This window comes from Pundamilia nyererei, unplaced genomic scaffold, assembly GCF_000239375.1.
Source record: "Pundamilia nyererei isolate P.nyererei 1_Seehausen unplaced genomic scaffold, PunNye1.0 scaffold00078, whole genome shotgun sequence".
NCBI lineage: Eukaryota > Metazoa > Chordata > Actinopteri > Cichliformes > Cichlidae > Pundamilia > Pundamilia nyererei.
Window position 1 is genome coordinate 2,164,791 of NW_005187479.1, and position 25,751 is coordinate 2,190,541.

Consider the following 25,751-nt stretch of genomic DNA (forward strand, 5'->3'; position numbering starts at 1 on the left):
GGGAGCAGCCAGTCACTTACTGACTAACACTGCAAAACAGAATTGTTAAAGTTTTAATTTTAATTTCAATTCAGGTTAGATTTTTTTTATGCGCAACGCAGATTTTATGTGCGCACAGACCGTGCCAGCAGTGCGCAATTGCGCACGCGCGCAGCTTAGAGGAAACATTGCTCGGCGGTATGTTTTGGGTCATTGTCATGCTGAAAGACCCATCCACAACCTAGCTTCAGTGTTCTGGCTCGATATAAGTAACATAAAGATTAGAGACTGTTCATTTATTTGTAGGTGCTCAATATCATAAATTCAGCAGGGGATCAAATAATTAATTCCCCCAGTCTACTGTCATTCACTCAGTCTGGACAGAAGCATCACCTTTTTTTATCTTTATCAAATAAATTTGAAAATATTTAAATACTTTGACTTTGATGAAGGCTCTAAATGATTTCTTGTGCTATTAAGCAGTGTGTAGCTGATGCAAACATAACTATTTTTTCACTTGTTTAAGCCGCAATGCAACTACATTACTGAAAAAAATTTAAAAATGCATTTTTATCTTTCTCGTCCCTCATTGCTCTGAATACATAATTAACTCCACTGGCTAATGAAGGATTTTGCTTAGCACATTCAAGTCAGCAGTCAGAGTTGTCCTCTTTTTCTAATTCCATACAATATTAGCCTAAAGCTTTCTCTAAGTGAATGTGCTTGGTCTCTCTCTCTAATTGGGTCACCAGAAACCTAAAAAAGTTTGAGAGGAAAACAGAAAGGTAGAAAGAGGAGAACGACACCAGGGTGCGCCGAAGGCTGAATGGGTGCATTTTGATTCTCAACAGTGGTTTTAAACCCCACTCTGTGCACTGTATTGCACCAGGATAACTGTAGTACCTCATGAAAATTCAAAAACAGGTGAGTCATTTTCCTGGCATGGTAATAGGTCAAAAAGATGCATTTGATCCATTAGTGTTAGTTGTAAGTGTTCTCGTGGCTCCAATTAGAGCCACATTTCTTGGTGTGAGCTGGCCTAATGAAAAGCGACATTAAAACATGGTATATGTCAAATGTGTCAGCATGAGAAAAGTATATTTTCATTGAGCTCCAAACTAGTCATAAAACTGCTCATCACCATAAACGTGTCTGAGAAATTATAGTGATGTGAGCCCCAAGAGGACAAAGCCATTACAACCTCTTGTAAAACACAACATATCAGCAAAATATGTGCAAATGATCACAGGCAATTAGGCGTACGCTGTTTGGTTACAAGAATCATGTCCAACAGCCCCTTGGGGTAAAATCCTCGCTCAGATAACACGTAGATTTTGTAGACAAACACATATCACCTTTAAATTACAAGGAATCATCATCAGAGCATAGTGCATAGTGAACTGACAGGCTTGTGTTAAAGACAAAGGCAAGACTGCATGGAAATGATGGATGACAGTACTAAACTTTAAATTATGCACCCCCCCTTTGGCATTTTCATTTTTCTATTCTGTTCTTTTCAAATGATCCATTTAAAGCAAGCATAGCAGCATTTATACAATTCTCATAGAACTTTGCAAAAACTATATGCATCCATGGCATCTAGTGTATTCTTTCTTTTTGTCTTTGATTCCTCAAGCAAGCCAGTGGTATGCAACTCCTATTCTTTTTAAGAAAAACTACTCAATGCCATTGCAATTGTTGAATTTGTTTAACAGCCTCCACCTTGACATACACAATATCCCTACTGTGAGGTGTGCTGTGTGAGCAGCATTACAGTAGCAAAGTGCAGTCTAATGTGACAGAGAGGCAGTTTAATGTCCCATTATAGATACCAGGGTCTTGACAACCAATAAAGCATTTAGATGCAATTTGTTCCTCTGGTGCGTTCACTGCTTAAATGTGCTGTTGCCTTTTTTTGTGGAACAACCTCTTGAGTGTTGACTGTTTGTTTTACGTGTGATGGGCCTGTGACAACGCACTTTCTTTATGCCGTGTTTAGTGCTCTTTAAGAGACAAACTTAATTTTTGTTGTTGCATCTGATGAAGACAGTTCAGGGAGAGGACCAGAAGCAAAAATTAAAGCACCCTGCATAGTCTGTGCTTACACCTTTTGGAAAGTATCACAGCTTATAAAGACTTTTTTGGAGCCGCTTCACATGCTATCAGTTTTTATTTGTTAGGTGTGTAGGTGTGGCTCTTTGAGGTTCCTGGGTTGTTTTGCATGCACTGGTCTTTTTAATGTGTATCCAAAGATTTTCAGTGATTTTAGGGAATGTGTGGGCTGTAGCTGAAACTTGAGCTTGCACCTCTAGGGGCTGTGGATTTTGGGGTGTATTTAGGATCACCATGCTGTCTTACAAGTCATTCACTTTTCATCTTTAGTGTTTTTCATGATTGTGTGATGGTAGGTTTCAGAACTGGTATTCCTTTTGCTCTTCGCTCTACCATTCTCTTGCTTTGTGAGCTGGTAGGTGGGTAAAGGAACCCTTGATGGATGATTTTTGGGAAATATGCGATGAGTTTTTGTAAACTCAGCCTTAGCACCCACAGGCTACTTAAGGTCTGAGATCTGATACCTTACTTTTAAAAAATGTATAAGCTAATTAATTAATAATCTGAGAGCTGAAATCTTTGGTGCACAAATTTTTCAGGCTTTTCCTTTTTTTTGTTCCACTCAAAAATAATAACACATGCATGCACCTTGCAGATGCACTGTTCAGACACTCTCATATTGGTGCCCCTGGAGCAGTTTCGTAAATGTTTGTTCCTTCCCCATGACAGTGCTAGTTAAAACTCTCAGGCTACTTGCATCACAGTCAAATGATGGTTGTGTGAATTGATGAAAGATTTAGCCTGGGGAGAACTGTTTTAGATGCTATCTATGTTTTATTTCAATTATAGCTGAGATCACAGAGACTGCCAGGATGATGATAACAAGCCAGCTGACAGTTAATCCCTCAGGACAGGAAACGAGTTTTACAGCAACTGATGTCATCTAAGGTTAAATGTCCATTGTGATGAGGCACTCTTCAAAGGCAGTCACATCCAGCTATTGTTCTATCTCCCCTTTCTATCATTGGAGTAGCAGGAAGATGAAAGTCGAGATAACTCTGGGGCTCTCCAATACCCAAGACCTCCTATTAAAACAAAATGGAAACTAAGGAAGTACATAAAGATTGTAGAAAAGATAGCCAAGTAAGTGTCAGCGTATACACATACATATACATGTCTGTGCTACCCTCTTCAGCATTGGCAGACATCACAAGAACTGTACAGTATGATGTAATAGAACCCTCAACCCGGGAAGAGATGTTAAACATCCAATAAAATGCTAACGCCACTCCTCTTTGAAGAGCCACTCATCAAAATTGAGGTCTTAACCTCAGAGTCAGCATCAGAAAGTTATTTCTCTCAACGGCTCCTTTTAAGTAGGGAGATTATGTCTGCTGGATATTATCCCCCTTGCTGTGTTTAGTGGTACTGAATGGCATCTAATGAACACCACCTCTGCGGTTGCCTCCCCTTGATGCCCTTTGCTCAGCCAGTTTGCTGGTGGCTGTCTGGGAGATGAGAGGAAGGAGCTGAGGGACAAAGAGAGAAGGAAACCGAAGGAGAAAAGGACACAGCAGGGGGCTCTCACACCTTTTACCAGTGCAGTTACAAGGTGGGAGCCCTTAGTTTTAGCTTGGACAGATCAAAGGAGAGAGGTGTTGCCAAGAGCACGATGGTAGCAGCAATAGCTGGTTACTGTTATGTCTTGTTCATGCATGGATCCAAGTGTGGTGTACAGGTGTTTGATATACCGTTCAGGACCCCTTTTGTTTCTCCTCAGTATCACTTGCTTTTATTAAATATGATGAGCTTTTTCACGTTTCATTAACTGCTGCATGTTTCTATCTCATTTTCTTTCAGTCACAGGGATCTAAAGCCAGAGAACCTCTTGCTAGATGAAAAGAACAACATCAGGATAGCAGACTTTGGCATGGCTTCCCTTCAGGTTGGCGATAGTTTGTTGGAAACCAGCTGTGGGTAAGTAGAATCACAAATGTAATGTCTGTATGTACTGAATGATATTAGATATCAGATGTCCCGAGGGAGTAATTAAAAGGTCATAGTGGAGGTGGAAATGCTGCTATGGAAGAGGAAAACGGGGAGAATTCAGAGAGACTAAGTGGAGTGAGTAGAGCCATCAGGCTCTCAGCTAGGTGCAGCGTTGTCAAAGTGCCCATAATCGTGCTGTGCTGATCTCTTCAGGAGACACTTTCAGTGTCTATCACCGACTGTGGTATCTGGCGATGAGCGTGGCCAGGGCCACGGCCACACATTACTGCTCCCGTCTTCTAATATTTCACACTGGGTTTATGATCTAACAGTCACAACCGCACCAGGCACATCAATCCCATGACATTAATGAATTTGCTTGCAGGAAGAGTCACTTTTAAAGTGGGACTACACTCGAAAAAGGACCGAGGTCTCTTTTATTGTGGGAGTGATTTTCTTCAACCCTAAGGTGTGGCGGTCATTGTGCAGGGTCATATTTATCAATAAAAGGCAACACACTTTATGATGACTTTTAAGCACTGGGGTCATAAACTCAGTGACACCATGGATTAACAGAAACACCTCACTGCTGCACTATAGCATTTCACTCTTCCATTAAATTCACTTCAAAAAGATTTGAATATGTAAGCACAACCCAATATGATAGAAGTGCATTGTTATTTTATTCTCTTTATCACTAGCTGGGCCCACGTCCTCATTTAAGTTTGACAGCGTTTTAGTAGGTAAAAGTGAATGCTTTGACGTGAATTGAGCTGCGGTTTGGCGAAGGCCTCGAAGGGGACTGGCGATGGCTCCCGGGCCTGGCAGATCCCCATGTACTAAACAGAAGTGAAAAAGTTGAAGAATGGAGAAGAAGGACAGAGGGAGGGTGGAGCACGTAAACGAGAATGATCAGCTTGCAGAACTAGGGGAACCTATATAGATGACAGCCGGAAGTAGCGTGTTTGGAGGCGTGGTCCTGCTCCTGAAAATCCTATACATAATCTCCAATTATTTTCCCAAGATAATGAAATCTTATTGTCTAGTGATGGAGTAAAATAACAGAGTTTTGATAAGTAGGTATAGTTCACCTATTAAAACATATATAGAACACAAGCAGGCACTCGATAGGGAAGTAATGATGAGTCCATGTTTTGATGTCAGAGCTGGCTCAAAGTCTTGCACACACTTGTGACAGACATCCATAACACTCTAGAAATGGTTCCACAAATTTGCTCAAACTGAGTGGTCTAAGTTGTTATCTTGTTTGTAAAGTGGATGTCTTGGGAAAATATTTCCTCTGCATTTGCACATGACACTCTATGCACGGCTGGATATATGCTCTGTGACAGCTGTCCCCAGCTCAGATTGATTCTGTCCAGATTAAGCCTCCAAATCAGCTGAAACTGAAGTTACACACACTTTACACACGCAATACAGCAACACACATGCGCACACAGAACAGGCTTAGTTCATCCCTCACCTCTAAGTCCCTATGTCCTCTGCTTGTTTGGGTGCCTCTCTGTCTCTGACTCCCTCCCTTTATATAACACACACACACACGCGCGTTCATTGTGCATGTGCATGCAAACACATGCATCCAGTTGAAACTGTTGCATAATTTTTTTTCAGCAGTCGCACAATGCCTAAGCTCTCATGACTCATCGGTAGAGATCAGGCCAACTCAAAGCAGTGCGCATAGCAATCTGCAAGTCAGATGTGTCCACCGTTTAGTCATTGTTCAGCTTTGATGACCACATTAAAGTTTTCTATTTTCCTAGAAAGCCTATATGCAGCAGCTCTTACTCAGCAGTATCTTTTGACCAACTTGATCTATATTTGATTGCATTCTGCTGCCACTCACTCGGAGGAAGCCTTAATTTGATAGAGGTGGAATGAATATTCTTTGCCCTCTTAAATTTATAAAGTACTAAAAGTACCCTGTTGAAAGCATGAACACAGAGCTGTCCATGAAACAAATGCATGCACGCAGTTTGGTTGGGGCCCACATCTGTTCACGATTTTTTTGTTTTTACAGATTAACACTTGATTGCGCTCCTAATAACATAAGTCGTCATCAAGTCATTTGACATTGCGTGCCCTGCATCTGTCTCTCCTCCACTCTGACTCCACATCTGTGAGGAGGGAATATATAGGAGAGAAGAGTGAAGATAAAAGCAGCCCCTTACATTAAATTGTTTCCCTGACACAAACACGGCACAAACACAGAACCTACCACCTTCAGGAAATGAGAAGACAATTGAGAGAAATACTGTTTTCTTTCCAATCAATAAATTTAGCCACTTCCCATCTTCATATTAATTTCAAAGTTTGCACATGTGTCCATGTTTGTGTGTGGATATGTATTGACATGCTTTTGTATTGTGTATGCATATGGCTTCCCATGTGTGTTGGAGTTGCAAATGATGGCTTGCAAATTAAATTAGTTTTACATTATTACTAATGATAATAATTTGATACAGTAATGAGAAAACAAGCAAATAGCATCTTGATTGGCAATCACATTTACAGAGAGATCAGGTGTCTATCTGAACAACCCTACGGCACCAAAAACACGAGCCTTACAGTCTTGATTAGATCTTGTCTGTTTGCATGTACGTCTCATAGCAGAATGTTGGCGCCATTAATGTTTTCGTGTCTTCGTGCTGTTTCCTAATATGTGTGTACGTGTGTTGTTATTGATTATTCATGCCCCTCTGAATGTCCCGTCTCTAAGTGTAGATATGACACTTTTTAATTAAACACATTTATCTGGCCCCTTCTCATCATGCAGCAGTCTGACACAAATGTATTCCATTTGCTGTGGGTAATGGAGCTGAGTGAAGATGAAACTTGCCCCAGGTAGAGTAGTGGGAGCCTCAGAGCACATACATAAATACGTGCAGACATACAGATGTATAGCAGATGCATTGGCAAGCATATTCAAATATGGATTCTGGGATGCAAATACAACCTCTTCCTCTGTCTGTACAAACCCAGCTGGGAGTTCATCACTGCTTACTGTTTATTTACTATAATTCCATGGCACAGATTGATGAAAGGAAATTATCTTATATGCAATGAGGAAGTGCACGGATTTAGTCCAAAAAGATGAATTTTCATGAAGATCAGCTTTATGTCTCAGTGTCTCAGCGCTTCTTTCAATGCTTCTGTCGTAATTCACATCTCTTAAGATCACGATACATCCCTTCATACATATGTGTCCAGTATACTGTGTATTGTAGAGGTCCAGAAATCCCTCTCTAGACAGTTACGACTCATGAACTCTATACATGAGATAAAGCCAACTTTTTATGCATCAATTTTGTGTTATTTGTTGCCCTCTGAAAATAGAAGACAGTCCTTTCCTGCCTGTTGATTTTATTTATGTGATGCTAGTGGTGTTAGTTTGAGAAAGACAGAGAAAAGACTGATGTAATGCCAAACCCACGTTGAACTGTTTTTCTAAAGACTATATTTTTCTGGTCAGTGGGAAGTGGCTCTCACGGTTTTCTATTTATCTTTAGTGTCCCACCATATAACCTGAACCTGGTGTGAGCAGCATGGATGTTTCTACAATATCACCCATACTTGATCCGCAATCAAATGTGAAAGGAACTTTGCAGCATTGACCCCGTTAACTGGCTTGTTCACTGAAGCGTACTCGGATGGATTTTATCGTGTCATTGAATGGTTGTTAACTTAATGAAACACTGTATACCTGGTGTAGTTAAGCTTGTGCTGCGAGTCGCTGGCAGCAAATTACTTACTAAATAGAGCTGTGATAGTGGGAAACATTGCAGCTGAACTCGGTTAGCCTTTCAAAAAGTCAGAATGTTATCATAATAGCAGAAGGGGCTTTCTAAACATAAAATAATGAGTGGACTGAGTGTTTCAAAGTGAGCACTATGAAGCTCATCCTAGACCCGGTGTTCCTAAGGCATACCAAAAGTGGCCGCACCTTTAGAGGATGAATACATTAAACATTTTCGTTAGATAAAAGAGTAATACATTTATTTAAAAAATTTTTGATCAAAAAATCCTAATAACATGAAGCGTTTTACTGACTTACCTCTTTTTTTTTCGTTATAAAAGAACTACATGGATCCTTTTTTGTAGCAACCACCAGTGGTACTGCGCTTTAAAGTACCGATGCATTGGCTTCAGCTATTTGACCTATTGGCTACTTCCACCTCTTATATGTGGGTCAGTTCATCTGAACCCATCTGAAGTCATGAAATGTAACACAAAAGAAACCGTACAGAAAACAAACAAAAAACTCCCACCTCACTCTCACAAATTTGCCTGAAGAAATGCTAAAATTTCGCGTTTCTGTTGTTTTGGTTTTTTTGATTTAAGTGTCCCAATGGATGAAGGTTAGGTATGTTTTTACACGTGAAGTTCCATATTTTTTTTCTGTGTCATTATCTGCTACTATGGCTCTGTGAATATAGGCTGTAAAGAGTGTGGCATAGAATGGTGGATGCTTGAAGAAATAAAATATTTGCATTCCCAGTCTTTGACAGTAGATTTGAAGTCCTGTCGAAACCAAAGCTGTAGGGGAACGTGTGGCATTTGATGAACTGACAAGGAATGACCTAAATGGGACAAAGCTATAGGTTTTGCATGCCTTGTGTGTTGTGGCCTTCATGAAGTAAAATGAGTGCAGAGCTGATGGGTTTTTTTCTTTGAAGAAAAGTCATCAAGTACTTATTTGCACAGGCACTTGGAGATCCCGAGTTGGCATGGTAGCCGTGTTTGTTTTTGGCCAGTATTTTGACAGTCTGAATAAGCTGGGCTGTCAGAGCTGGTATTCTTGAGTGCACAAGAAAACAGCCAATCTAAAGGCTGTTTACAAACTACGTAGTCCCTCAGTCGACCCAAATGCTATGCCATTAAACAGAGTGAGACACATTTCATAATGGTAGGAGGTCTAGGGAGACAGGTGATTTGTTTTGAGGAGCAAAGAAATTAAGTTTTTTTATCTGATTAATTGATTTCCAGAGAATACCTTAAAAATATAGGAATGTCAAACAGTGAGAAGAATTAATATATAGAGTAACAAATCACCCATATGCTGCACTCATCCATAGACCTGGGCTTATGGAGGGGTCTTTGCAAGGTAGCTCCATAAATCTTCATATGATATTGATATGTCAATCTAGTCATTGGCTTTACTGTCAGTCTATCCAGGGGCTGTAAAGATTAGTGGGTCTGTTCACCGTCTGCTGTGAGAGGATGCCCTTGACTGAGCAAGGCAGAGGACATCCAAACACTCTCAGGACCCCTAAACTCCTAAAACACATCTTGATCTACGTTCGCTGGAGAGTTTTACTGTCTGCATAAATTGTTGTCTTCATATTTTCAGACAGTGACTTATGCTTGTTTGTTTTATCTGTTGTGAACTTTTATTTACTCTGCAGCACAACTGAAAAAAGTCCTTAGATAACTTGAACCTTCTGTATCTGTTTGCTCCTTTTCCAACAGATCTCCACACTACGCATGTCCAGAGGTCATCAGGGTAAGTGACTACTCACAGAATCACAATATTCATTCCTCCTGTGCTAACTTATTTTTAGTCATCCTCCGTCTTGTTTCAGTTGGCCTTAACGTTCAGTCTAAACTTGTCTAATACAATGTTTTGCCCTTAGGGAGAGAAGTATGACGGGAGGAAAGCAGACGTCTGGAGCTGTGGGGTCATTCTTTTTGCTCTGTTGGTGGTGAGTGTCAGCTTGTTCTTCAGTAAATGATGTTAATATTATACTGACACCCAGTTTAACATCTCTAGAGGCATATTGCGTAATACAATTTTGCCATGAAGTGTTGCTTTTGTGTCATATCCAGGAGTAAGTCTAGCCTTTGCATCGTAGTGAATAAATAAAGAACGCAAGTGAAGCTTGAGAAATAAAAAGAGAGTGCTAGCCTAAACTCACCACGGAGCCTCTGACATAAACTCAGGTGTTAAGGAGTTAAATTCAAATTCTGTCATTTAAATGAAAAAAACCCTAAATGTTGCAGAAACACCCTCTAGCTGATATAGTTGTGCTACAGAAGATCAGAGAAAAGAAGCATCTTTTTATTCATTATCCTGTACCCACAGACGACGCTGTATCCATAATCAGGTCTATTCTCTAGCTGCATTATGTCTGTGGTTCCCCAGCCATGCAGCCCCGAAGCTTTGTTTCATCAACAGCTGTACTGTAGTTCCTACACACTCCAGCTGCATGAATAATTCATGCAGCCAAACTGAAAGACAAGAGCCTAAAATAAATACCAATGCTGACAGGGCAGCTTTTGGCCACAGGCCCTGTGTATTTGTCTTTGTTTTTGCCGCTCTCTCCCTCCACTCTGTCTGTCTTATGTGTGTGTGCACTTGTTTTAAGGATAGTATACTTAGTACTGTTGTGTTGCATAAAACTGATGTTGCTTACCATTATCTCCATCATGACCACGCTTTTCTCGCTCCAAACAAAAGTTTTTTTTTTCCGCCTCTGCTGCTTGACTGCAGAAAAATGCTGTCTCTCTTCAGTTTCGTCCTGCTGACTAGCCGCGAGATAACCATTTGTCTGATTGTGGGAGACACGCATACTCCGCAGGAGTTAGGCTGCACTCAGATCATCTGTTACACAAGTCTACCTTCCTTTTTCCTGCCTCTTTATTTCTCAGCAGCTCTTTCTGTACTTTCCTCACCCTTTCCATCTTTCTCCACCCCTCCATCTTCTCTTGTGATTGAGGTTGCCATTCATCAAATTGCTACATCTGTGAGGTGTCAGCACCCTCTGATAAATGACTCTTATGAAAGAATTCTAAATGAATGAGGTAAATGAGAAATCTGGGTAATTATTAGCGAAGCCCTGTTTTCAGCTCACTGCTGTTTATTATTTATTTAGCGTTGCTGTTTAGGGCAAAATGCTCCAACTGGAGAGTTGAATGAGTTGCGAAAGCAAGCTGAATTTTTAAGTCGTGCAGGATTAAGATTCGAAATGTGTTTTTGTTTCTTCTAGCGAGTCTTGTTAGTCATTAATAATCTTTTTTTTCTTTTGTGACTTCAGTCAGTTAAAATCATTTTCTCTGTCATAATGCTGCTGTTGTATTAAGCGCAAATTCTTTCTTCTCTACTTAGTTCCCTGCTCCTACTTGTCACGTCTGCCAACTATTATTTCAGTCTCTTTTCTTTTCTCTTTTCTCTGCCTTTATGTTTCTTCAGGGCGCCCTACCGTTTGATGATGACAACTTAAGGAATCTTTTGGAGAAGGTGAAGCTGGGTGTGTTTCACATGCCACACTTCATCCCTCCAGATTGTCAGAACCTTCTCCGTGGCATGATTGAAGTGGATGCCTCTAAAAGATTAACGGTCAGTTCAGTAAAGAGACTCGGTGTTAACTCAGAATTGTGTGTATTTGTGCATATCTTTTATGCACATAAAAGTACTCAGTACACTTTGCAACCTTACCTCTTTATGCATAGGGAATAAAAGGGACATGAAATCTAATATGGTGCAGAGGTTTTAGGGGCATTTTAGAAGTTAAGATTGTTAGCATTGCAGCAAGCCCAGACATACAGACAGAATCATAAAGAGCAATCTTCAATAAGAAGAGGAACTTCTGCAACAGATAACATGGCTTTGCAGAGTCCTCAGCATCAACATAATGTCCTATTATCACGTCAACATCACCGAGTCTGCCTAGGACTACATTAAAAGACAGATGCAAATGAGACAGCATATTTCCACTGAACAGCTTTTGAAAGTTCTCCAAGATGGATGCAATAACCTGCCCCACAAATGGAGTGAAGAAGGTTCTACTTTTATCTAGTTTAATTCAGTATTCGTATAGTACCTAGAACTTAAACAGTACAGTCTATCAGCAAAAAATATTTCGTAGTTAATATTTACTACCAACAGTGTTTACTAATTACATTTTAGAAACTACAAATTAATTTTATACATAATTCAAGAAACTATTCCTGGAAAATATTTGGACAGATGTGGAGTAAGAGTAAGATCAACTAACTTAAACTAAAATATATAGTATCAGTTTGGTGCTGTTGTTCTTTCTTGATACAAATGTGTTTGTATCATTCCCAGTTCTGTGTAAGTTCAAGTACATTGTGTGGATTCAGGAGAGGAGTGTTGCTTGTGTACCGCACACTGATCACCTTGGCAAGGTAACCAGATTAGAGAGCAAGAACAGAGATATAAAGGACGGAGTGTCGGGTTGAGAGAGATGGACAAAGGCGAATGTAAATAATGAAAGAACTAAAAAACGGACATGTTTACCAGAGAGACAGTGGAGCCCTTCTTTGTTATCCTGCATTTCACATTCAGAACAGTGCACAAAGCTACACCCAGTCTGCAAGTTACTGTATTTAATCACATCCTCATTTTTACTGTATGCACACAGCTTCTCCAGGTATCTCTGTGAATCAGTGCATCAAACAAAACTATTTTCATGCACTTGCCAACAACATTCGCCAAGGGTGGTGATGACACCACCCTTGGCGAATGTTGCTGCTCCATTTCTTTATGCATTAAATCATCTCAAACCGTGTCAGAATGAGTAAGAGTAAAGTAACAGGAATGTGAAAAACAGCGGCAGGAGTAGCAGCAGAAAAATAAAGTTTAGAAACCGACATGAAAAGAGATGTTCATATGCAGGATGCTCATTTGTATTGAAACAAGAAACAGAAAGATCAAACCTTTTTATTATGCACTATGCACACTATATTATTTATTTTTCTGGTCCCTCTGTCTGATGAGGACAGGTCACCCTGAGATTCCCTAGATATGTCCACCAGCCTCCAGCAATGTCCTAGTCAAAGGGTTACATGCAGACTATGCTGCTGGGAGAGAATATGCTACCTGTCTGCTCCTCTCTTGCATCAGGACTCCACACAGAGCTCAGGGGATGTGTTGTAACCTCGAGGAATGTCAAATATCCTCGTTAGATCGAGCATTCGTGGAGTTTATAGTGACCGCTAGTCAGACCTGAGCCAGGTACACTGAGGGGCAAAAATGACATCATAATGGAATATGACATTCACTTATGTGGGATTATTTCCATAATAATGTTTGCTGAATCAAATCAATGGGGTAATCAGACTCTAAATACGGGCTGTGTTTCAGTAGGTCTATTGTCACCTTCTGTTAATTAGGTTTGTAAGCAGACGCACACAAGTAAACACACAAAGTCAAGGCCTCCTCAGAGTTTGAGTGGGAGGGCACGTACCTGGGATTAAGGGGCTTAGGCCAATAAAAGCCTTTCTCTCCATTTCCTGTCTGTGCAGTCAGGGACCCAGAGGCAACTAAGCCAACCACCTCAGTGCAATCATCTCATCTTCAGTATTCAAATGATAAAAGACACCGTGGAAAGATCTGCCTCCTCATGGTACCTGAGTAATACAGAGGATTGACTAGATTACTTTAATAAAGAGCAAAGTTCCTAGATGGAAATAAAGAAGGTGTTTTGTTTTTTGTAAGAGACACCAGAACCTTTCTAGAAGTGGACTGAAACACTTTGTTTTAATGATGACAATTGTTTTTAGGCCAATGTAATCTTTTAAAGACTTGCCAAAATTGGCAAGGGTTATCTCAGAATCTGAAATACTTACGGATCCTTCTGTTACTGCTCTCTCAGCAATTACAAAGACTGCAATGACTACAGTAAGAGTAAAGCTGAAGAAAATGGGGTTTAGCATTCATGTGGAAGAAAAGAACATCTCTTCTTCTTAAGCCTAATGTTCAGCTGCTTTTTAATATGAACAGCTACTCAGCCAATCACATGGCAGCAGAAATTGTCAAGACAACCTGCTAAAGTAAAAAAAAAAAAAAGCATCAGAATGGGAAGAAAGGTGATTTCACACACTGTTGAAATGCTGGGACAACCACTTGTTAAAACCACAACACGTCAGATCTTGGAGCAGATTTGCAACAGCAGCTGAAGAATAGACCAGGGACTGCTCCTGTCAGCTAAGAACAGAGAAACCAAGGCTACAAATAGCATTAGCTCACCAAAATTGGAAAATTGAATATTTTTATAATATATTAGTCTCCATTTCTGATGCAATATTTGGATGAAAAACATGAAAGCATAAATAGACCCCCTACTTTGTATCAACAGTTCAGGCAGTTGGCACACTTTGGACTGTTTAGCACCAAGTGAGCATATCTAAAACGGCGCAGCCTACCTGAATATTGATGTTGACCACGTCTGTCCCTTCATGACCACGGTGCGCCCTTTTTTCAATGGCTGCCTCCAGCAGGATAATGTGCCTCGTCAGAGAGCTAATCATCGTCTAAAATAATCTCAAACTGGTTACTTGAACATGGCAACGAGTTCACCGAACACAAATGGCCTCCATAGTTTACAGATCTCAATCCAAGAGATCAACTTTGGAATTTAGTGGAACAGGAAACCCACATCAAGGATGTGCAGCAACATGAACCAAAATCTCCGATGCAAGTTTCGGGCACCTTGCAGAATCTATCTCATGAATAGTTAGAACATTTCCATCGGTCACATGGGGTTCAATCGAGTACGAGCAGGACGTACATATTATATGTTTTATATATTCTACGTAATTCTTTCTTTTTACATTCATCAGGTCCCAGTCGCCCCACATAGCAAAGAGAAATTAAAAATGCATGCCATGAAAGAGTTTGGGTCTTAGGAGGTTAATTCAATGTTTGTTCATTGTGTAAAAGCTGTTCTTAACTGTCTATTTAATTGAATAAAGTCTGTAAGTATTTAGGCAGTGACACAACCTTGGTAATTTTGTTGCTAAAAACATTCAGCTGGAATTCTTTGATTCATGGCCGTAACACGACTGCTTATCATTAAATTATGCAATTAGTTTGGAGCCTGTGAAACTAGAAGGATTAAATCTTTTGTTAAATCCCTTGAATCACAGCTGAAAGTTTTAACTTCGAGCACATCTTTCAGTTACAGTTTCCAAATACTTACACATCTGACTTTGTGTTTCTGTATATTATGACTTGAAACAACAGAGTAAGTCTCTACTGTAAACACAGATTGTGGTCCTTCCTCCACTGAACAGCCATGTGACTGTTCTCTTTCTGCTTACAGACCTACAAACACAAGTAAGCTGAGAATCACATATGCAGCACCTTGATAAATATACACCACAGCATCTCTTCTGCCTGAAAGCATCTGGAATCAGTAGTGACACATTTAGAAAATGATTGATGTGATTCTACGTTTCAAACCACATCACTTTCAACCCTGTGTGAGATACAAGACTCTTGCCTCCAGGCCTTCAATAAAAGTCGGACAGAGTAGGTCACCCACTAGTCTCTATCTGACTGGCAGGGTGTCCTTGTCAATATCACGACCTCTGTGGTAGAGTCACCTATAGTCAGTAACCACAGTCTTCTCGGCTCTGTGATTGCACTAACATCTCAGGAAGGCATGCATCGGTGCTGAAGCACAGAGGTAAATTCTCTAGGGAAGTGGTAACATCAAGACATTGATGGAGACACTGACACGAGAACTATGCATCTGAATAAGTGACAATAATTAGAGCTGTCATGTGTATCTCCTGTGGTTCCACAACAACAGCTTGAGCAAATTAAAAAGTCCCAGCAGTGACATTGATCCGCTTTCCTTCTGTGGGCAGTTGAAACACCGTGGAGTCATTCTAGCAGACATCTTCCTTTGTTGCTATTTTGCCCGCTGTTCCTCTCTTTCTGCTTTTCCTTTTTTGACAAAAGACTACGCTGACAGGGTTGGTGACAAAGTGGCCACTCTAGATGTGCGATGACAAGGGTAGTATTAAAAAAAGTGAGTGTGTGAGTCAGTGAAATGGGAAGTGGATGAGAATAGGAGATTCCCTTCAGACCAGAGGGCTTGGCAGGGTCAGCTGCATGTGTGAGGGAGATAATATTCTCTGTGTTTAGCTCAGTTGTATCACCTTCCTCTTTTTGCCTTTGCTGAACCTTTCTCTCCTTTTCCTCAATATGTTTTTTTTTCCATTGGCAGTCTTAACATTTGAAGGTCTCATTATTTACTTCCACACCTTAACCTGCCTGTATTGTCTCTGGTTTATTTCCTTGAAACTTCGTAAGTTCAATACTTACTGGCGTTGTAATGTGCCAACAATTTCTATACCTTCGTTTATCGTTTTATTCTCTTGTCAACAACATGATACTATTTTCCAGTGAATTGCATTTTGTGAACTGATCTTCATTTTTTCTTTTCTCGTTACTTCTCCAGTTAGAACAGATCCAGAAGCACACATGGTACATGTAAGTAGTCCTCTGTTTTGTTTTGTTTTCTTTATGTTTACACTCCTGTCCTCCCTTCAGCTATTCTGCAGGGCTTGTAAACCTGAAGGGAGCTGGCTCATGAAAAATGACTTTGAGTTCCAGCTCTGTACACAAGAGTACATTTAAGCAGGGCACGACTCCAGGCTGTGGGGGTAAATTGGTAGTGCGTGAAAGAGGATGTGAGGCATATGGTCAGCTGAACAGAGAGCAGGGCAGCAGGAACCGAGATGATGAAAACTAGACTGAACCCAGCTAACCTCAGTGTACCCAGCGTTTGACATGCCGAAAGGGGTGTACCAACCTTTTTAGGCTAACAAATATTTTGAGATAATTTATTGTACACTTGTAAATAAACGAGTTTATTAACTAGGAAAACAAATTAATAAATGCTAGAGATATGAATACACAAATAGAGTATGCATGAGGCTCTTCTACTAAAGGCTCCAGTTGTGTCTCTATCTTATAGCTTTCCATCCAGAGCACATTATTCAAAAAGGGGCCTAGTCATTACCGGTTTGGCCATTATCGATCCGTAGATTTGCTATAAATTGACAACATTGGCTTTTCCTGGAACATCATTCAAACAACTGTCTCTGTTTCACTGTAGTTCCACACTGTAGTTTTTTGTGTGCGGTCAGTCTCTTTTGAAAATTACACTGTTTTTAAATTTACACTACTTGATTAAAGTGAAAAGTGATCAAGTGGAAGAATTTGCTTAACCTCCTTGTCATCCACGATCTTAATTTGTGAAGGTGTATAAAGCCCTGTAGGTCTTGACTTAATACCATTCAATAGAAGAGAAAATCAGTTTTTAAGGGGGTGTCTTTGAGCATCCTACTTATCTGTATCCACGATTTAAAGTGTTTACGTCTTCAAATATGCTCTCCATTATCATGAGATTTATTTATTTTTCTCTTAACAGTGTTCTTATAATAGATTTTAATAATTTACAAGTGTTTTGTTAAGTATTAAAAACATTTACCAGTAGGTTTGAGGATTGCTTTCGGCAATGCAATACCAACGATGAATCATCAGAGGAGAGTCTGCATCTTGGAAGGGGCTGAGTTATGGTTTCTGTCCTGTACTGAAAGATCATGTAAACACAGGAAGACTGATATAAGAAACAAGAGGAGACAAGAGCTAGGCAAGAAGACTAATGTAGTATGAGTTTTGTCAGTGAGGAAGTTGCCATGCTATCTGTCTCTGCACGGCAGGCTGGCTTGTCAAGTGACTGGCTGAATGAATGAACTTATAAATGAATGAATGAGAGGTGACATTTGTCTGACAAATGTGGTCATTTTCCACAGGCAACTCATCTGTGATGTAAAAACATAATAAAATAAAATAAAAAAACATGTCAAAATCACAAAAAGAAAAACTTTTGACACAAAATTGAATAAAGCCATCAACCCTGTATTTTTAGATGGTGATTGTTCCAACAATCTTTCAGCACACTTGCCTGGAGCTGTGATGATGAAGAACGCAGTGCCAGGCCAAACAGATAGTTTAGTTAACTTTCTGAAACTAAATGTCCCACGAAAACAGTAAGTCCTATATAAGAAAGGTTGTAAAACTGATTGTTTATATAAACAGTTGCAGAAACATTAGTATAATTCAACCTCGGCAAACTACAGCCATAAAAAATTGCCATGAAGTAGAAACTGTGAAAAGCTGGCAAAGTTAAAAATCATCTTATTCTCTCTGATATTAAGCATTTTTCACTTTTTTCAATTTCTAAAGAACTTATTCCTGTTTACTGAACCAAATGGTTAGTGTCCTTAAGATCTTTATTGAATCAGTCACTCTTTTAGCAATAAATGAAACAATTTTCACCTAAATAAATACAACTTGCATTCAAAGAATGAAAATTAGGCAAAACAGACAAAATGTAAAAGCCAGTGATCATGCATGTAGCTCATGTATGGTTTCATGGCTGAATGCAGACCAAGGATGGCTCTTATGTGCTTCTTATGTTCTGACAGAAAGGGGCTCATATTGTTGAAATGCAGAAAAACAGAATTGCCAACTTTGATAGAATCAACAATTCCAACCTTTCCGCCACTGACCACGGCCCCAAACTCTGCCGAGTAAGCATTCACAGTACCATTTCAGAAGGAATCTAAAGTCATGTCAGAGCCTGTGTGCTAGGTACAGACAGGCAAATGAGGCTAATGAGAAGGAACCTCAGAATCACACATGAAGGTAGGAGGCATTAAGATGCTGGCGAGGGTGATGGTGCACAGTGAGCAAATGGCTGGTAGAGATCTTGGACAAGATGCCCAGGACAACCTGGATGAGGTCAAGATATGGTGGAGGGGGAGGACTGCATGACATACATGGTACTTGCCGTATGCAGTATCAACACTGAAGGTTGCAAGGTGGTGCAGTGGTTAGCATTGCTGTCTCACAGCACAAAGATTCCAGATTTTTCTAGGATAATTGGTGTGCCTGTGAAAGTGTGCGATTGTCTGTGTTAGCCCAGTGAAGGACTGGTCACTTGTTCATGGTGTACTCTCTTTGAACCCAAATTGGATAAGCAGTTAAAATGGAAAAAGGGTAAATGGACTATTTAAACCATGTTCCTTAGTTGTGGATGATTTGTTTTTTCTGGAGCCATATGATATGACCACGGATTTTCATGTTTTGACGTCTGTCTAAAGTACGCTTAGTGGTGCTTTCATTTTTTCTAACTGTGGGATGTTAAAAAGAAAGAAATGTTTGATTTTTGAGCACAGATAAACCTGTTTTGAGGGGATTGTTTATTTTGCCAGAAGAGTCAGCCAGCTGGTGATAATAAAACATTGAATAGCAGGGAGAATGCGGCGAATTATGACCTCACCGGCTTTCCATATAAATCAAAACTTAAGTAACAGTTTCACCCGTGGGTCGGCATTATAAGTCCTCGTGAAGACTTGATTTATTGAAGTTGGACTGTTATATATTTAGATTTCTTTTTCATTACCCTTACCACCCGAATTTATATGCACATACTGAAACAGGAGTGTTGGTGGTTATGTGGGGTGAACAATCAATGTAGGTCTGGTTCACAAGTTCACAGCATATAGAAAAGTGGAGGTCTGTGTCATTTCAATAGCTGCCAGTGAGGTTTATGCTTCACTGGGTTCACTGAAGGAAAAATAATAGATTCAGGGAGGTAAAAAGTGGAAGTGTGTGAGTTCAAATCTGTCTCTGTAATAACTTCTAAGCATTGGCGCATTTCCAGAAGTAGTAGATTTGTGTGTGAAAGAAACATCTAGAATATTATAGAAATCTTTGTGAAAATGAACTGTGCAGTATAACGTTTTATTTCAGCCCTAAAGAATATAAATGTGTGTGTGCATGTAAAAAAACAGCAGACAAAGGTGACATAAATTAATCTAATAATAATAATAATGAAGAAACTACATTTAGAAATCACGCCAGAGTAGAAGAGGCAGGTTGCTGAATATAACAGCATGACTAAGTCATCTGCCTGAATCCTGCTGACACAATCACCCTCTGGAACATGCAAAAGTGCCTACACCTGAGGAAAACCTGTGACTTTAAAAGTCTCTTAATATAAACTAAAGTCATACTGACACAAAAGGTCATATTAAAGTTTGTACATCTACGATTTTACACAATTGTGTTCCAAATGCAAGTTTCTATATGAAAAAACCAAATTAAATTACTGAAAATTAGTAGCAGTGGCAACCAAACCCACTGATATTGTCCTTATTTCTTTTTGAATGTCTTTGTATTAACAGAGGAGGCAAAAATGAACCAGAGCCAGAGCAGCCAGTTCCCAGGAAGGTGACCATCCGCAGCCTGCCCTCTGCAGAAGATATCGACCCCGACGTACTGGACAGCATGCACTCTTTGGGCTGCTTCAGAGACAAAAACAAATTACTGAAAGACCTGCTCTCAGATGAGTGAGTAAATGGCTGTACAGCAGACAGTAGTACGAAAAAAAAGAGAATGGGGATTGGTGGTTGTTTTGATAAAGGAAGAGAGCACTGCAATGAAAGGATAGGTGTGTTGTGTCTGTGTGCTCACTCAGCCTTGGTTTTCCCCAGCTCCTGTAAAATCCTGCTAGGCTGTCGCTTTAGATGTCAGAAGCCATAGATCACTTAACTGTTATCACACGGCGCTTACACCGTTTGCCACCAGATACATTCCCTTTAAACTGATCCTGGTTTCCACTGTGAACATGCTCATGGGTCAAATTGTTGTTGTTCTGCTTTTAATATTTGTGTCTCAGTTGCAGTTTCTAATATTTTTCTCTACTTTGTGTGTGTGTGTGTGTGTGTGTGTGCGTGCGTATAAATGCTGTCCTTGACTTTCATACAGTTGTTTGTTATCAATGTGTGTCCAGTGTGCAGATGTTGCAGTTTTTCTTTGTTTCCTTTTCCTCCTATACCACTATTTTACATTTGCCTATCCTCTCCACTTTAATGCTAAGCAAGCATTACTCCATCACTGTGCCCTCTACCCATCCCTTCCATTTTCTTCCTTTCTCCTGGGAGGATCTCGTAATAGTGCTGGACTGGAGGAAAATCTGTGGTCTCTATCTCCCTTCCCCTGTTTCATTTTAGCTGAAGTTGCAGGTCCTTGTCTCTTTGCCTCCTACTGCTTTCCAATCTGTCTTTATTATAGAGGGCCAGTCCCTGGGAATTTTGCATAGAGAATATTGGCCTAGAGGCTAAAGATATTAGGCTTCCTGATTTACTGAGAAAGAAAAGGTTGAACTCGTAATGTTTTGAGACTTTCATAAACTTACCAGTCGACTCTGCATATAGAGATGTGCCGCGTCTTAAAAAATGCATGCATATTATTACACGACGGCTTAATGATCTGTAAAACTAAACTTTTGTTTTAATGATGAGAGATATTTATTGGTGCTTCACAAAGAATCCCAAAAGATTATAGAACATTAATCATAGTGAGGGATTTTACAGTTTGATATGGTATGAGTACTTTTTTTCCCCTACACACCCTAGGTATCTAATTATACGCATGGTTGTGTAGGAATTAATTAAGTATTTTTACTTTTCCTGACATTTCAAGAGTCTTTTTACTGCCACCTTTTTGCAGTGACAACCAAGAGAAGATGATCTACTTCTTGCTATTGGATCGAAAGGAGAGGTACCCTAGTCAGGAGGACCAGAATCTTCCCCCTCGCAATGAGATTGGTGAGCCCTGGAACAACGAGAGAATTGTTCATAAAGAGTGTAACATTAGAAAATGATATTCTTTTAAAAAAGAACAACTCAGAAAGCTAAACCACAATATGACACACAGTACGTATGAACTGTACCACCATGTAAGAATCGTGCCTGTTTTTTAATGATTTTTTTTAAACTAGTCATGGATTTGACTACTGTTTACACAAACAAAACCATCCAATTTGCACAATACTAAGCACTACAAAAAGGTAACTCATGAATGCTCCCAGTTTCTGAACGATTCTGCAGTGTTTTCCTCTGTTAAGAAGAAATTGGATCGGCTCCAGTAGCGGTGGATTGGCTCTGCAGTAGAAAAAGCATTCTGCTTATTGAAAATAAATAAGCTTTTCAATGAAATGTAGTAGCAGAAATAGAAGGTGTCAATAGGGCAGAGAAGTTTTATTTTTTATTTTTAAAAAACTGTCACCCCCCAACTGCTTTGGCTCAGATATTAACTCTTCAAAAAAAGAAAAGATATTCTATCATCCGTACACCGCAACCAAGCACAGATTTCCACCCACAGAAGTCTGAGTAGAGACGGAGATGCTCTGCTTAGACGTCTGCCAGGGTTATTTTCTGACAAGAACACTGAAACAGGAGTATTACGTGCAAATGTGTGTATGTGAGTAACTGCTCTGAGATACCGACATCTTGATGAATAGACTCCCTCTTCAGTGAATGTGATACAGTCAATACAGTGGCCATTAGTTCAAGGTCTGGGAGGAAACCATTACTTATTCACTATTAGTTAAAATGTCATTGCGATCAGCCCTAAACATCACTCAAACCCTCACATATACACAAAACTGAGCAGCACATAGATATACTCGCAGTAACATGGACACGTGTCTGGTGCTTTGCATTTATTCCAAATCACCATGTCTTTTTCTGTCACGCACAGATCCTCCGAGGAAGAGAGTGGACTCTCCCATGTTGAATCGTCATGGCAAGAGGAGACCAGAGAGGAAGTCCATGGAGGTCCTCAGTGTCACGGACGGAGGCTCACCTGTCCCGGCCAGGAGGGCTATCGATATGACACAGCATGGACAAAGGTACGCGCAGAAGTGAGGAGAAAAACTCTCTCTTTTTTTAAATCAATACCTTTTTAAATGAATCAGTAAAGACAGACCTTGTCCTGCGTTTGTGTGTGAGGAGGATCTAGCAACACTGTGGTGTTTTTACAGCTCTGACAGTGAGTCTGGATCCAGTGTCAGCAGGCTGCATTGTAGACAAACATAAACAGAGACTGACTCTCTGCTCACTTTATCTCCTGTCTCACTAGTAAATCAGTTTACAGTAAAAGCTTGGATATTCCTGATGCCAGTACAAAATGCAGCAAAGAAGAAAGGTACTCATTTGCCACTCACCCCTCACGCTTTTACCTCTCCCCTCTCTGTCTCACTTATTCAGGCAAAAGAAAGATGCAGCATGGCTTTTTCTAGTCAAATCTTTGTTTTTAAATGATGATGGCATATGTTGCTTGTTGTGGTTGCTTCACATGTCTTGTAGTTTAGTAGCAGTTTAGATAGTTATTTAATCCACAGTATGCATGGCTCCTTACACATAGGTGCAAAAACAGAGGCAGTTACGAGATATGAGACTGAAAGCATAGGCTGGGGTTTAGCCCGTTTACAGCAGCCTAAATAGCACACCCTGTATGAGGTTTGCTAATTGCATGTGTAGGTAGGTGAGCTGAGCTATCAGCTGATGTCAACTTGTATTGAGCCCAGCTGAACCGGAATTGTCTGAGCTTGACTCTGTAGTCGGCGTGAAGTAACACTAACGCTTTTCTTCTGAAGTTTAACTTAACTCTTTTAATTAAGTTTCATCTCAAACCAGGGAAAACTGCATTTGCAATTCAGAGGCTAAATATTTCTACCCCCACCCCTCCATTCTGCCGTTAGCTCAATTATCTCTTCGTTTCGTAATCTGAATGCACTGATAATCACTTCTCCTATGCTGTGTCCCACTTTCTCTAGTTGCAGAACAATTTTCCATTTCTCTATTTTAGAAATGCTCAAGTCAAGCCGGAACCACACCCCCACAAGGCACAGCGGACTGATTTAAAATCCTTCTCTTCATCTTATTTGAACAACCAATATATCGCCACACCACACATTTGTGCTCAGAGGCAGTGACATTTGTGACAGCGGGGAAGATTGAATCTGAGGGGATGATAACCTGATCTGCCTAATGATAGTCAGATTGGCAGAGTGCTGGAAAAAGCTTTCAGAGATACAGAGCATAAATGGAGAGGTGGGGAGTGCATTTATTATATAGAATAAAAAATGCAGTCCTAAAGTTAAGTTCTTCAAATGTCAGGTGCATTAATAACTTTTCTCCATAGTGCTTTGCCAACAACAAAATATCGAGAATTTGATTCGTACCATTTCACCGAGGGAACCCACTTGAGAAGTTTTGAATCCGTTTCAAGAGCTCCCACTTCTAAACATGTGTGCTTTTGTTCCTTCTGTCTGCTGGTGCCTCCAAATTCTAGTTTAAGATTCATCCTCTTTTGTTTCTTCACTTCTGCTGTGCCTCTTCATCCCTTCAGGCGGCCCATGTCTTATCTCTTCTTTATTTAAAGGTTGACTTAGTTTAGTAGCTGCCTTTTTCTGCCCTTCACTCTGACTCATCTCATTTCAAGTCATAACTAGAATCCCAAAGAAGGTCAGTTTGCACTGACTGGATAAACCATTAATAATAGCCTGCTAACATTAATTCGATTGGTGATGACACACATCTTGAATAGTGTGAATTAGAAAGGGGCTCTAAAAGTCGATTTTATGAGGACAACGTTTGCGTCTCAAACTTGCATATCAGCAGCTCCAGTCAACAAAAACAGCTCTGCTGCATCTTTCTTCAATACAGCTTCAGATCAGTTTGTTTGCTCTTTTCCCTATACCCAAATTTCTTCCAGGGCACCGCGCCACTCTTGTATATCGCCACTGTCTCTATCTTTCCTGTGGGTTCCTTGTGTGCTGCTGACCTTCAATCCCAAACACCCCCCTCTGTTAGTATGGAATTGCTATGCTAATGAGGACATGCTGCTAGTTTTTCTCTGTCTGCCTTCCTATCGGCTGTGGTAGATTGTAGGTATGCCACAGGCCCTCTGCCTCCAAATCAAATCAAATCTTGCTCTCCTGCTATACATGTCTTTCCCCCCTACTGCAATCCATAACTATCCATCTGATCAGTAGGGGGAAAAGAAGTTAGTAACAAAGTCTGTGTGAATCTTGATTTTGGTGTGTGCGCTTGTGTGTGTTTTTCAAACTTTTCTGGCTTTTATCACGTCCTTGTGCACACTGTGTTTGATCATGTGCTTGCTTGCATGTGCGTGGATAGACGATGGTGCTGGGGAAGCGCGTACGTAGCAGAATAACGTCCAAAGATTTAAGTGACTTTGTCTGAACCTAACCTTATCTTTCCTCAACAGCAAACTTTTGTCGACAGCGCAGAAGATTCATAGAACTTCAGATCAGAGGGCCTCAGAGAGCGGACTGACTTTGAAACATGTGTTTTGACAGGATACATTTCCACCAGCGTAAATAGTGAAAGAGAGGGGGGAAACAGCTTGATCTGAAATTGCATAACAAAAATGTCTGAATTCCTGTCCTTTATCAGGCATTTTGCCTCTCATTTATCACGTAGTTACATTCAGAGTATCAGCCCTCACCTTAGTTTCATACAAATGATTGTTAATTCGATTGCTCCTATGAAGTACGGATGTTGGAATAAAGGTGCGGTAGCTATGTTGTGCAGTAATGCACATGGAGACTTTCTCATGTGAATGTCCGTTTCAATCTTTCTATGCAAAAATGTCACTTAAAAAGACATTTAAAGCTTAACTCAAAGCATAAGAAATCCACTGATTTAATTTTAAATCTTAACAACACGCCAGGAGAAATGAAGGGAGGTTAATGATATGTAAATGAAATATGGAAAAGTGCTGCAGCGAGGAGGAGAGAATATCAATTGATTTTTTTTTATTAGAGATTTGCTCTAGTTGCTTCACGCAGTTTGAATGTGGAGTAGTCAGAGCAGTCGTAAGAAGTCAGCTCGCCTGCTAATTACTGACATTAATTTATTTAAGAGACTACAATAAGCACAAATAAAACACCTTAAACTGTGATCTTTACTACAGAAACTGCAGAGGTCTTGCTATATTTAGACATTTAAGGAACTGGGCTGTAAATATTAATGCACTGAATCTGCAGGGACTTGTTGAGGTGCAAAGAAGCAAA

General features: G+C 40.1%; 1 protein-coding gene across 5 annotated transcripts in view; it reads left to right on the top strand.

The window, feature by feature from the left end:
- Window positions 1-25,751, top strand: part of brsk2a (BR serine/threonine kinase 2a) — a 170,256-nt gene that overhangs the window by 127,160 nt on the left and 17,345 nt on the right. For 4 of the 5 annotated variants that reach the window (XM_005737691.2, XM_005737688.2, XM_005737692.1 and 1 more), the window contains 9 exons: window positions 3,892-4,008; window positions 9,508-9,541; window positions 9,672-9,740; window positions 11,228-11,374; window positions 16,251-16,282; window positions 20,050-20,214; window positions 21,377-21,474; window positions 22,409-22,559; window positions 22,790-22,855. In XM_005737691.2, coding sequence (XP_005737748.1) covers window positions 3,892-4,008; window positions 9,508-9,541; window positions 9,672-9,740; window positions 11,228-11,374; window positions 16,251-16,282; window positions 20,050-20,214; window positions 21,377-21,474; window positions 22,409-22,559; window positions 22,790-22,855 — 879 coding nt within the window. The remainder of the gene's footprint in view (window positions 1-3,891; window positions 4,009-9,507; window positions 9,542-9,671; window positions 9,741-11,227; window positions 11,375-16,250; window positions 16,283-20,049; window positions 20,215-21,376; window positions 21,475-22,408; window positions 22,560-22,789; window positions 22,856-25,751) is intronic. The other variant, XM_005737690.2, reaches the window with a different exon arrangement.